We start from the raw sequence: 12,285 nt of genomic DNA, 5'->3' as shown, positions 1-12,285 counted from the left end.
TATATGCAGGGCGCACAGCTTGTATCAAGGTCTTGATTCCTGTACCCAGATTGTTATCATTCATCCGTCTTTAAAGCCACTGGGGTACACAATCTACAACCACAATTTTAAAAAAAACTGCACCGCTGTGTAAAATGTAAATAAATGTAAAGAAAAAGAATGCAATGATTTGAAAATCTTATCTAACCAGGTTTTATTCAGAATAGAACACCCATCAGAAGGTGGAAGGGAGAGGTTTTTCCATTTAATTTTTAAAAAATGAACTCATTTAGAATTTTTTTTCAGCAACACATCTCACAAAAGTTGGGCGGGGCCGTGACTACCATTCTTCTTGGGGAGTAAGGAGACCAATTGCTGGCGTTTTAGAAGAGGAATGTTGTCCCGTTCTTGTCTGATGTAGGATTCTTGCTGCTCTACAGTCCTCGGTCGTCTTTGTCGGGATTTCCGTTTCATAATGCGGTAAATGTTTTCTACTTGTGAAAGTTTTCGACTGCAGATGGCTGGTTTAGCCCCCGGATTCTTCTTCTGTGCAGCCATGCTGTTGTGATGGATGCAGTATGGGGTTAAGAATTGTCTAAATTAGCTTTGGCCCAAAGAAGACACCGGTGTTTCTGGACTGTTTTGATATACGCTTCTTCTTCACATAACACAGCTTTATCTTCCATTTGTAGATTGCATGGTGAACTGTGTTCACAGACCATGATTTCTGGACATACTCCTGAGCCCACGCAGTGATTTGTATTACAGAGTCATGTCTGTTTTGATGCAGCGCCGCCTGAGGGCCCGTAGATCTCCAGCATCCAATATTGACAGTCAGCTTTGTCCCTTGTGCACATGAGTTTCTCTAGATTCTCTGAATCTCTTGATTATATTATGTCTTGTAGATGGTGGGATATTCAAAAATTGTCACTATTTTGCCTTGAGGAAAATTTATCTCAAATCGTTCCACAATTTTCAGACGCAGTTTTTCACAGATTGGTGACCTCTGACCATCTTTGCTACTGAGAGACTCTGCCTCTCTAACATGTTCTTTTTATACACAGCCTTGTGACTTAGTAGAAAATTGATTCTCCAGCGTTTTCTCATCAGTATCATTTACTTTTGCAGCCTTTTGTTACCCCTGTCCCGACTTTTGTGAGATGTGTTGCTGCCATCAATTACTAAATTTGTTTTTTTTGGTTTTTTTTAATGAAATGGAAAAAATATCTCCCTTCCACCTTCTAATATGAAAAAACACAAATTTTGGAATTGGGGTTGTAATTTATGCACACATTAGGGCCAATAGGAAGCCACTTCACCTAATCAGAATGGGTTTGGAGTGTAGAAGAAATCCAGAGTACCCAGAAGAAATCCAACGACATAACTCCATGCAGATGTCAAGCTGGCCATACACATCAGCAGAATGTCACTAATTCCAGCAGGACCGTAAAACGAGTGCTGTGGACTCTTTATACTTGGTTGACTGACTGCCTTGGCTATTCCCAGCACTTCCCATTGAAGTGAATGGAGTGGAGGCACACGTGTGGCTACTACTGGCAAATTTCAGAGACATGCCGGAGGTGATTTCCCGAGTTGGAAATACGCCTTTAAGGTGTCCCACTACCACCAATATCATTGACAATGGTGTGTAGAATATTATATTGATGGCAAAAGGATTGGGCTGCGGGATTTCAAAATGAGCAATTTCTTTTTTTCTCAATGGAGACAAGCTGGTGCCAGCAGTAACAGGCAGCGGCTTATTCTTCTCTTTCCATTGACAACAAAAGCATGCTTTACCAAGTCTGGTATGTATATACATGGGGGGTGGGGGAAGGAATAGCTGTACATATTCACATCTGAACCAGAGCCTCTGGCACCGAGCTGGTATAAAATCCTGTACAAAACAGCGCAGAAACCTGCTCCATTTATGATGAAGGTCATAACAGAGGCTGGATGAACCCCATTATAATCAGCGGGTTTCTTTAGCGCCATTTGATTCCGTTTGGGCAGGTGGCTCCTGCTCCCATAATGGAGGAAGAAACTTGAAACCTTAACAGAAGTCCACAGCAAGTGTGACTGTAGCCTAAAGTGAAAGGACAGCTTCACCCCTGGTCAGAGTCAATCCACACAGGCAAGAGCATGGAGCCAACAGGAGAGAAGGGAAAATGGTGCAAAAGTAAGCAGCCAAATCTAGTTCCATACCGGAGAATTCGTCCTCCTGAAGAGATTCTGAGGAAGCGAGAAGCGGGCAGCGGATTTCCATCCTTTATCCAGGTCAGCTGCATGGGCAGGGAGCCGCTGGCATGGCATTCGAAGGTCACCTGTGATCCAGGAGCGCTGCTGAGAGTTTCGGAAACATTGCCGCCAGACTCAAAGACTGGGGGGGCTGTCAGCACCAAGAAAAAGCACAAGGTTTCAGACATGAAGTGTTTTTCTAATTGCAGCCACATCTGACAGAGGTATCATCTCACCAAGAACGGTTAACACAAAAGCCTTTGTGTCTTCTCCGGCGATGTTCCGAGCCAGACACGTATAGTGACCCGAGTCAGAGGCTTGGACTGAGGGGAGCACCAGGGATCGTCCATCCGGAGAAAGCCTAGAGAAGCAGTGAAAGACAATCAATATGCAGCTCAGTCCTACAGAGTGTTAATTTCTCTTCCTCCGTCACACTCAGCAGTGAATGGGTTAAAGTGCAGCTCCATTTTTGTAAATGAAGTTTGGTTGCTGCATAATTAAAACGATTTGCAACCTTCCATAAGGTTTTTTATAGACTTCCACTTTTTAATTGAAGTTTTTACATGTGCTTTATAATTGTTGGCAAAAACACATTTTAAAAACCACATGCGTTTACGGCAAGCGCCTTCATATATTTGGCGCATACGTGGCGATAAATATGAAATCTACGCCAACTACACTGATGATTTACGCCAGTTTCTAGTGCAAATTATCATGAATTTGATGAACTGCTAAACCCCACCCCATCTCAACACTTCCAAAAGTGGTGAAATATGATAGAAGTTGCCAAGGGTGGCACACAGGATGGCATGCACCAAAGATTGCGACTTTTCTATGTTAGAAACCTGATGTACATAATTTAGAAAAAAAGCCCCCTTGTGCCTCACTGCCCAAAAAATAGATTGCAAAGCTGTGGCGGTCTGCGATAAAATACATGCTTTTTTTGTGTGTCTTTGAGACTAAAAAGCACATGAAAAATGCTACAAAACCACAAGAAAAAAAACTGAGAAAAGTGCCACGTGGAAACCCCGCCTACTAATTTCTGGTCCATTACTTGTCAGTGAATAGAAAAATTTGTGTTTATTTTCTAAGACTGAAAACTTGATCTAGTCCTGCAAACACAATTGAGGGTTTGCTACAATGTATCCGGGCTTCACATATATTGAACCACTGATATATTGTAGCAAGCTCATCAAATATAAGAGCTAGTCAGGATGGACTTTCAAACTTCTGAATGCAAACAATGTTGCCAGTCACTGACCGCAAGCAGAGATTGAAAACAGTGAGAAATTGCAATACAAAATCGACTGGAAATTTTGCTAAATTTTCATTATGCAAGTCGGAAACTCTATTTACATAAATCAGAACAATCCAATTAAAATGCCGAAATTCAACATACTCACCAGATGTTTGGAAACAAGAGCGAGTCCAGGCGTCTTCCATCTTTTAGCCATAATATCTGGGGTGGCGGTGTGCCCTCAGCTTGGCACTCAAATGTTGCCTCATGTGTGACCGGGATAATCCGCTCATTGGGCAGGTCGGATCCGAGGATTCTTGGGGCGACTGCAGAATAGAAATGGCCAATGCAAACAAATAATGAAGTGACATTACAACTAGAGATGAGCGAGTATACTCGCTAAGGCACATTACCCGAGCGAGTAGTGCCTTAGCCGAGTATCTCCCCACTCGTCACCGCGCGGGTGACAGGTGAGTTGCGGGGAGGAGCGGGGGGAAGAGAGGGAAAGAGAGATCTCCCCTCCATTCCTTCCCGCTCTCCCCCGCCGCTCCCCGCCGCCCGCCGGCCCCCGAGTCTTTAGAGACGAGCGGGGAGATACTCGGCTAAGGCACTACTCGCTCGAGTAATGTGCCTTAGCGAGTATACTCGCTCATCTCTAATTACAACACATAAGAAAACAGTCCATGTTAAGGGGTTGAACACTTCTACTCCGCTCCCATTGAAGTGAATGGAGTGGTGGCGCGCATGTGCAGCCTCCGCTCTGTGCATACAAGGGCCATCGGGAGTGGGGGTCCCAGTGGTCAGATCCCCACCAATCATTAAATTATTCCCTATCCCAATGACTGGGAATATCGTCATAAAGGCCCTTTTACTTGGAACAATTATCGCACAGTTTCTCCCTGGATCGTGTAAATCTGAATCGTTCGGTGTAAAGTGCTGCAGCGGCTGAACGATGAACGATGAAAAATCAACAAGGATCGGCCCGTGTAAATAGGTGGTTGTTTATCTAAGAACGACTGCCTAGTATTTGTGAATGGAGGTGGTGATCTCCAGCCCGCCCCACCTCCATTCACTAAACGATCATCGTTGGGATGATTGTCGGGCACTTTAAAAGGGGTTTTCCAGGCAGCACCCATTGTCAGTGCCGGGCTACATCGCAGTTGGAGCAGAACCCCTGTGCAGTGGCCGGCGCTTGTAATTGCAGGCACAGCTCTCGTTAAAATCAGTGGGCTCCAGCCTGCAGTTACAAGCGCAGCTCCCATTGATTTCAATGGGAGCTGTGTCTACAATTACTAGCGCTGGTCGCTACAAAGGGGGAGCAGCAGCTTCCACCCCAACCCTGGTGTAGCCTGGCACTGGCAGCTGCTGCCGCCTGGAGAGCCCCTTTAAGGCTAAAAGGACCCTAACTTGGCACGACCCCTTTGTACTGTATTACATGAGACCAGAGCGTTCACGGCTGAGATCACGTATTACCTTGTATCAGCAGCAGGAAGTGCTTGCGGGACTCAGACAGGGGGTTTTGTGCTATACAGGTGTATTGGCCGGCGTGTGCAGGTTGGACACGGTTGATCTGTAGTCGGCTTCCAGTTATGATCACCCCCAAATGACTGGCAGTTTCTGTAAGCAAAGAAAAAGGTTGGAATTGCAATTATTAATTATAAATATGGCCAGGAGTCATGCAGCGGCACACGGAAAATCATACACTAGGCTGTGCATACGTGACCCCCGAGTCTACCATTGGGTGTACATGCTTAGATTGCCTACATTTGATAGAGGCTTGTGACATACAGTGACAACAGGGATCCCCTGTATAAAGATGTGCACAGCAATGTACAATACTTATGGTGACCCTCTGTATCGGAAAGCAGAGTTGAAAAACTAATAACTTGATGCATAGTGGCCAGTTGGAGGCTAAAAACACAGCTTTGACCTCCATCTGGTTAATATCATGTAAGGAAAGGCTAATGTATATGCTGTAGCGTACCCAGTATGTAAGTTAGGTCAGTCATGTGTGATGGTGTTTGCTGAGTAGCCGTATCTAATCCTATCATGTATAAAGCTTTCTGCTGAGCTGTGTATCTAATCCCATCATGTGTGATGCTCCATAATGGATATATTATCATCATTCATGTACATTCGTTGTCAAACCCAAGAGCCTAGAAGTTGTCGGATGGAATGAAACTTCTAGGGTGAAATATGTGATACGTGTGGGCATGGAGGCTCTAGTACCCTGTTGTACCACCTCTAGCTTGGATACAAGATGTGATACAGGTGGGCATGGAGGCTCTAGTACCCTGGTGTGCCACCTCTAGCTTGGATACAAGATGTGATACGTGCGGGCATGGAGGCTCTAGTACCCTGTTGTACCGCCTCTAGCTTGGATACATGATGTGATACAGGGCATGGAGGCTCTAGTACCCTGTTGTACCGCCTCTAGCTTGGATACAAGATGTGATACAGGGCATGGAGGCTCTAGTACCCTGTTGTACCGCCTCTAGTTTGGATACAACATAATACAGGTGGGGATGGAGGCTCTAGTACCCTGTTGTACCGCCTCTAGCTTAGATACAAGATGGGATACAGGCGGGCATGAAGGCTCCAGTACCCTGTTGTTCCACCTGTAGCTTAGATACAAGATGTGATACGGGGGTGGGAGGGGCATGGAAGTCCTAGTACCCTGTTGTACCACCTCTAGCTTGGATACAAGATGTGATACGGGTGGGCATGGAGGCTCTAGTACCCTGTTGTATCGCCTCTAGCTTGAATACAAAATGTGATAGGGGCAGGCATGGGGGCTCTAGTACCCTGTTGTACCACCTCTAGCTTGGATACAAAATGTGATATGGGTGGGCATGAAGGCTCTAGTACCCTGTTGTACCTCTAGCTTGGATACAAGATGTGATAGGGGCGGGCATGGAAGCTCTAGTACCGTTGTACCACCTCTAGCTTGGATACAAGATGTGATAGGGGCGGGCATGGAGGCTCTAGTACCCTGCTGTACAGCCTCTAGCTTGGATACAAGATGTGATACGGGGGGCATGGAGGCTCTAATACCCTATTGTACCGCCTCTAGGTTGGATACAAGATGTGATACGGGCATGGAGGTTCCAGTACCCTATTGTACCACCTCTAGCTTGGATATAATATAATACAGGTGGGCATGGAGGCTCTAGTACCCTGTTGGGATGCTTCTAGCTTGGATACAAGATGTGATACAGATGGGCATTGTAACCTCCGGCATATCGCTCCACATTTGTTGTAACTGAGCCTCCAGATCGTGGAAACTCGTAGGCTGTGGAAGTTGGTGTCCTAGATGGTTCCATACATATTCTATTGGAGATAAATCTGATGACCTGCAGCCACAGAAGTGTGACAATGTTGTGGGGGCTCCTGTGACCCCCTTGTGTATGCGGCCGAGCATTATCCTGCTCGAAGCCGGCATGACAGGAATACACATAGCTGCAGGATGTCCAGAACATATCGCTGAGCTGTCATTGCCCCTCGTACCACTACTAAGGGGAACCGACTGTTGCATGCGATGGACCTCCAAACCATTACCCAAGCAGGGGGCAGTGTGCCGCTCCACAGCAAAGCCAGGAGTGAGGCGATCACCCAGAGCTCTCCAGACATGAACACAGAATCTCTTCTCTGTGTCGTAGAGGCGTCTAGTGGCCAACAAGCTCTACACAAGCGGAAGAAGAGGTCACTACACACAAGGAGCCTCCGAGAGCCTCTTATAGGCCAAGGAACTACTTTTAGGGCCTCCGGCGACAAGACTGTCCATCTAATCACACCGCAACTCTCAGCATTTACAGATGTGCCCGAGATGTAACTGCATGCTGAGTTGTGCAGCAAAAATCACAACTTCTTCCAAGGGCCGGATTGTTTCTGACAAAGCATGTATTTACCTAAAGGTTTGCCGTCTTTGAGCCATGTGATCTTGGGAGGGGGCGAGCCTTCAGCCTCACAGGACAGGACTATGGCATTCCCGATTATCATCTGGATGGTTTCATTCTGTGGATGAGTGATGGATGCGGGCGCTGCACACAGGGGAGAGAATCACAGATATCAGCTGCAGCGCCATCCCTGGCGGGACATCTCATCATATACTGCAGGCGCACTCACCTTGTATGATCACCGTGTAGCTCAGCTCAGCTTCTCCGGCCACGTTGGTCATCTTACAGGTGTAAAATCCTTTATCCGATACCTAGCAAATAAAAATCAAGTGATCAGTTCAATAAAAATCTACAAAGAAATTTCAACATCACTGCTTGCTGTCAGTGCAATTTTCTTTACAGCCTAAGCCTGCCTTTCTATGTCCGTATCCCAGTCCATAGCTCTCTATGATGCTCTGAGAACAGATCAGGATACCTGCGGTTTATATTATGTCCATGTGAAACAGGCCTAATAGTCCATGGTGGCAATACATGGCTCATTAAGCATATCAGAGCTCTCCCAGTCCATCTGCTCTGTGATCAGGACTAGGTCAGCCTCTTAACCCTTTCCAATCCACTGTCTGACGTCTGAAGACATTATGATTTAAGGCTGTACAGCTCCGATGTTGAAAGACGTCCATCAGGGTTCTCTTACTGTATATTGCCAGCCTCTCTGCTGTCGCAGCCTATCCAACGTGTCACCTCATGCAGTACTGGCTTTAGCCAGCAGATAGTATATTGTATAACGGCAGAAAAAGAGTAAGCCCCCTAGGAAAACCAGGATACAAATTGGATTGGAAAGGGTTAACAGAAACAAGATTATTCCCTGACAGCAACAGAGATCCTACACACAATGTAAGTACAGTTGAACATTGCAGAGCCTTCAAGATCTTTTTAAGTATATTTAAGACCTCACCTGCACATCCCGGATCTCCAGTCTCTGACCGTTGTCTTGAACGGAGGCACTGCTGCCCCCCATAAGCGGTTGCCCGTTTTTATACCATGTGATGGAAGACTCTAGCACGGTGTCAGGCTCGCACACTAATAATAAGGTGCCTCCAAGATGAATAGTGGTCTCCTTGGTCCCAGATAGTGGTTCCTTGATACTTGGTGGGGCTGGATGTAATACAGTAACACATATATTAATATTATTGTACATAAATTTCCTTGCAAATGAATGAGACGATTTAGAGACGCCCAGAGGGTGTAATCTCACCTTACAACTTTTGTCTTAGGGGGAATTAAAGGTACCTTTACATGGGACGACTGTCAGGTACATAAGCGTCTGACAGCCGTTCTGCGGGCTACCGCCCAACTATCCTCCTGCGCTTTACACAGGAGTAGAGATGAGCGAGCATTGCCCTTAGCGAGTACCTGCCCGCTCGAGAGAAAAGGTTCGGGTGCCGGCGCTGGGGAGCGGTGAGTTGCGGCAGTCAGCAGGGGGGGAGGGAGGGATAGAGAGATCTCCCCTCCGTTCCTCCCCGCTCTCCCCCGCAGTTCCCTGCCCGCCGCCGGCACCCGAACCTTTTCTCTTGAGCGGGCAGGTACTCGCTAAGGGCAATGCTCGCTCATCACTACACAGGAGCCATCGCTGTTGAAATGAATGGAGGTGGAGCGGCTGGGATCATTACGGCTCGCCCACCTCCATTCACAGTAGTCGCTCACACATTGAGGGGCTCCTGGTTTCACGGTCCGACAGTTGCTTGGTTTTCAGCTCTGTTAAAAAGCAAGCAACTCGACAGGTGAGCAATCTCTCGCTCAGCGCCCTGTCGCGGACGCATGTACACAGGACAATTATCACCTGGATTTGTAGTTTCCAGCAAGAATTTTGGCGATCATCGCCCCGTGTAAAACTACCTCTATGGTCCCCCTGCTACATAGAATACAAGCCGTTCCCCCACTATATATCGCTAGTCATCAGTGCTGAGCTGTAGCTCTATTATGTAGTCCATTACTTACCATAGACTGTGAGATGGATCCTTTTTTCAGCAGATCCTGCTGGATTTTGCACTTTGCAGGTATAAATTCCCTGGTTGGAGAGCTGAACGCGAGCAATCTGTAAGACCCGACCCCCTAAAAAGTGCAGATATCAATGAGTTTAAGACTACAGAGTGGATGAGTTAGCGGAGACCAGTAGATGACACCCCTGATACTAGGATGGATACATGAGACAAAAGAAGTGAAATAGGGAAGCAGAGTATAGCACAGGGGCGTAAGTATAGAGGGTGCAGGGGATGCGGTTGCACCCGGGCCCAGGAGCCTTAGGGGGCCCATAAGGCCTCTCTTCTCCATATAGGGATCCCAGTACTATGAATAAAGCATTATAGTTGGGGGCCTGTTACAGGTTTTGCATTGGGGCCCAGGAGCTTCAAGTTACGCCTCTGGTATAGCATATATGCATACATTAAAGGGAACCTGTCACGTCCCCACAGTACTATAAACTAAGTAATGGTGCTGTTGGGGAACGTGGCAGGGAGGCTGGTGATGTATTCTTGATACTCGCCCGCTCCCACAATCCAGCTGCGTTTCCCTCTGAAGCCGGTGCACGACATGAACATCTGACTCTTCAGTCCTATGCGTGAATATTTTGCCGCGACTCCTCTATCTATTTAGATGCCTTCCAATTAACATCCCCCACCCCATATGCGGGCTATGCAAGTGGCCATCACACTATATATCTGGCACAATAAGAGACCCAGAATTAAACAGAAAATAATGTTTCTCCACAGAACAATAGGTGGGCTCTCCGTTCCCAATTAACAAAAATACTTTTTACCAGCCCAAGTGGCTCAGATCCCCCCCCATTTTTGCGGGCTCAGAAGTTCCCCTCTAGCTCCCACACGTTACATCACCTCTCACCGGTCACTTTTCATCTCCTGACTTTTTTGAAAATCAATTAGATATAAACCCTCTTTAACCTCTGACCTCCAGCTGCTACTCCCCATTATCCCGAACCAAGCCTTTCCAGCCGGCCAACTAGCAGACAATTTCAAGTGGTGGCGAGGGAAGGGACTGACCGCTGCAGAATGTTACCTCATTAAATAGACTTCTGACTATGCAGCAGATCACAGAGAAATATTCAGTACCAGACCATCTGTGGCTGGAAGCATGCCAGATATACAGTTTTTTGCATTCTCTATTCCCCCAGCCACATACTCTGTGTTTGGTCATCTCTCCAGCCAGGAATGATTTCCCTGATATATAACACCTTGAATCGGCCCGCACATGACGATAAATTACCGTTCATATGACGGTGGGAGGAGGGCCAGAATGTATCGCTCTCACTGGCACCATTTCTGTATTTCCATAGCTAAGGGCAGCCACCAGGGGACCTTGGCTGAAACTTCTTAGAAGATATTGCATAGGACCCACTACGATACATACGTTTTCACCAGACACCTCCCCCAATTGCTCTAGAGGGTGTGGGATCTGTCCTACACCCCTGGGAGACATGCCCAACGGTTAGTGCCTTATGGAAGCAGGTGGCCGGCCTGGTCATTAGAGTTCTGGGAAAGACATTTACCCTCACCCCTGCTGGCAGACAAGCCAAACGGGCATAGCGACCAACAGCATAAACTAGCACAGTCCATATGTATGGCAACTAGGATTTACATAGCCTCCCAGTGGCTGAAGCCCTCCCTTAAAGGGGTTCTGACACGAATAAGATTTTTATGCTTTAGCAGCTATTGTTCCCTGGTCTGCCTAATGGACACAGGGAACCCAAGATTAATGGCTGCTAAAACATAAAAATCTTATACTTAACTTTTTTCTGTTGTTGTTGTGCAGCGGGGGTCATCTCCCAGCAGGCTCTTCTTCTTCCTCCGATGAGCCGCCCCCCCTCCGGGAATCCGCACATGCGCGGAATACAGGTGCCCTCTGACAGGAGTCAGGATGGGCCGCCTCTCCACTGCGCACGCGCAGCACTTGGGAATTCAGCCAGGACGGACGGGACGCCCACAGCAAGCACTGCTTGTGACGTGGCGCCCGTCCGTTTACCTCGGAAGTGGCTGGCGGACGGAGCAGAGCAGGAAGCGGTCATTTTGACCGCTCCAGCTCTGCTTCTAGAAGCCACAGAAGAAGATGCCCGACGGAGGGGACATGCCTGGCGATTGGTCCTGGCCAGGCAAGGTAAGTAAAAAATTTTTTTTTCATGTCAGAACCCCTTTAACCTGAACCCCATTATAGCCAGAATCACGAGAATGATGGTTTGTGAGAAACTATCCGCCATGAGAAACAATGTATAGAGGGCTTCTTCAAGACCTGGCAGCCAGATCCCAGATATGTCACAGATACTGACTTCCTACGAGGGCTCGCCCCGAGACATACAAGACGAGGGTAATGATAACACTTAAAGGAGATGTCCCGCGCCGAAACGGGTTTTTTTTTTTTTAAACCCCCCCCCCCCGTTCGGCGCGAGACAACCCCGATGCAGGGGTTAAAAAAACCACCCGCACAGCGCTTACCTGAATCCCGGCGGTCCGGCGTCTTCATACTCACCTGCTGAAGATGGCCGCCGGGATCCTCTGTCTTCATGGACCGCAGGGCTTCTGTGCGGTCCATTGCCGATTCCAGCCTCCTGATTGGCTGGAATCGGCACGTGACGGGGCGGAGCTACACGGAGCTACACGGAGCCCCATAGAGAAGAGGAGAAGACCCGGACTGTGCAAGCGCGGCTAATTTGGCCATCGGAGGGCGAAAATTAGTCGGCACCATGGAGACGAGGACGCCAGCAACGGAGCAGGTAAGTATAAAACTTTTTATAACTTCTGTATGGCTCATAATTAATGCACAATGTACATTACAAAGTGCATTATTATGGCCATACAGAAGTGTATAGACCCACTTGCTGCCTCGGGACATCTCCTTTAAGGTAGTAATAGGAGTCATTTCACCATAGGA

At 47.5% G+C, this 12,285-nt stretch overlaps 1 protein-coding gene across 1 annotated transcript in view; it reads right to left on the bottom strand.

The window, feature by feature from the left end:
• The window catches only part of HMCN2 (hemicentin 2), a 178,269-nt gene that overhangs the window by 27,010 nt on the left and 138,974 nt on the right, over positions 1-12,285 (bottom strand). The window contains exons 59-66 of the mRNA XM_066580227.1: positions 9,346-9,459; positions 8,303-8,502; positions 7,577-7,658; positions 7,360-7,491; positions 4,925-5,068; positions 3,618-3,777; positions 2,451-2,575; positions 2,182-2,365 (exon numbers count right to left, since the gene is read on the bottom strand). Of these exons, the coding sequence (XP_066436324.1) occupies positions 2,182-2,365; positions 2,451-2,575; positions 3,618-3,777; positions 4,925-5,068; positions 7,360-7,491; positions 7,577-7,658; positions 8,303-8,502; positions 9,346-9,459 (1,141 nt within the window). The remainder of the gene's footprint in view (positions 1-2,181; positions 2,366-2,450; positions 2,576-3,617; positions 3,778-4,924; positions 5,069-7,359; positions 7,492-7,576; positions 7,659-8,302; positions 8,503-9,345; positions 9,460-12,285) is intronic.

Source organism: Eleutherodactylus coqui, chromosome 10, assembly GCF_035609145.1.
Source record: "Eleutherodactylus coqui strain aEleCoq1 chromosome 10, aEleCoq1.hap1, whole genome shotgun sequence".
In the NCBI taxonomy this organism is placed as follows: domain Eukaryota; kingdom Metazoa; phylum Chordata; class Amphibia; order Anura; family Eleutherodactylidae; genus Eleutherodactylus; species Eleutherodactylus coqui.
The sequence above is the reverse complement of the archived record's forward strand: the minus strand, read 5'-3'. Positions and strand labels throughout refer to the sequence as shown.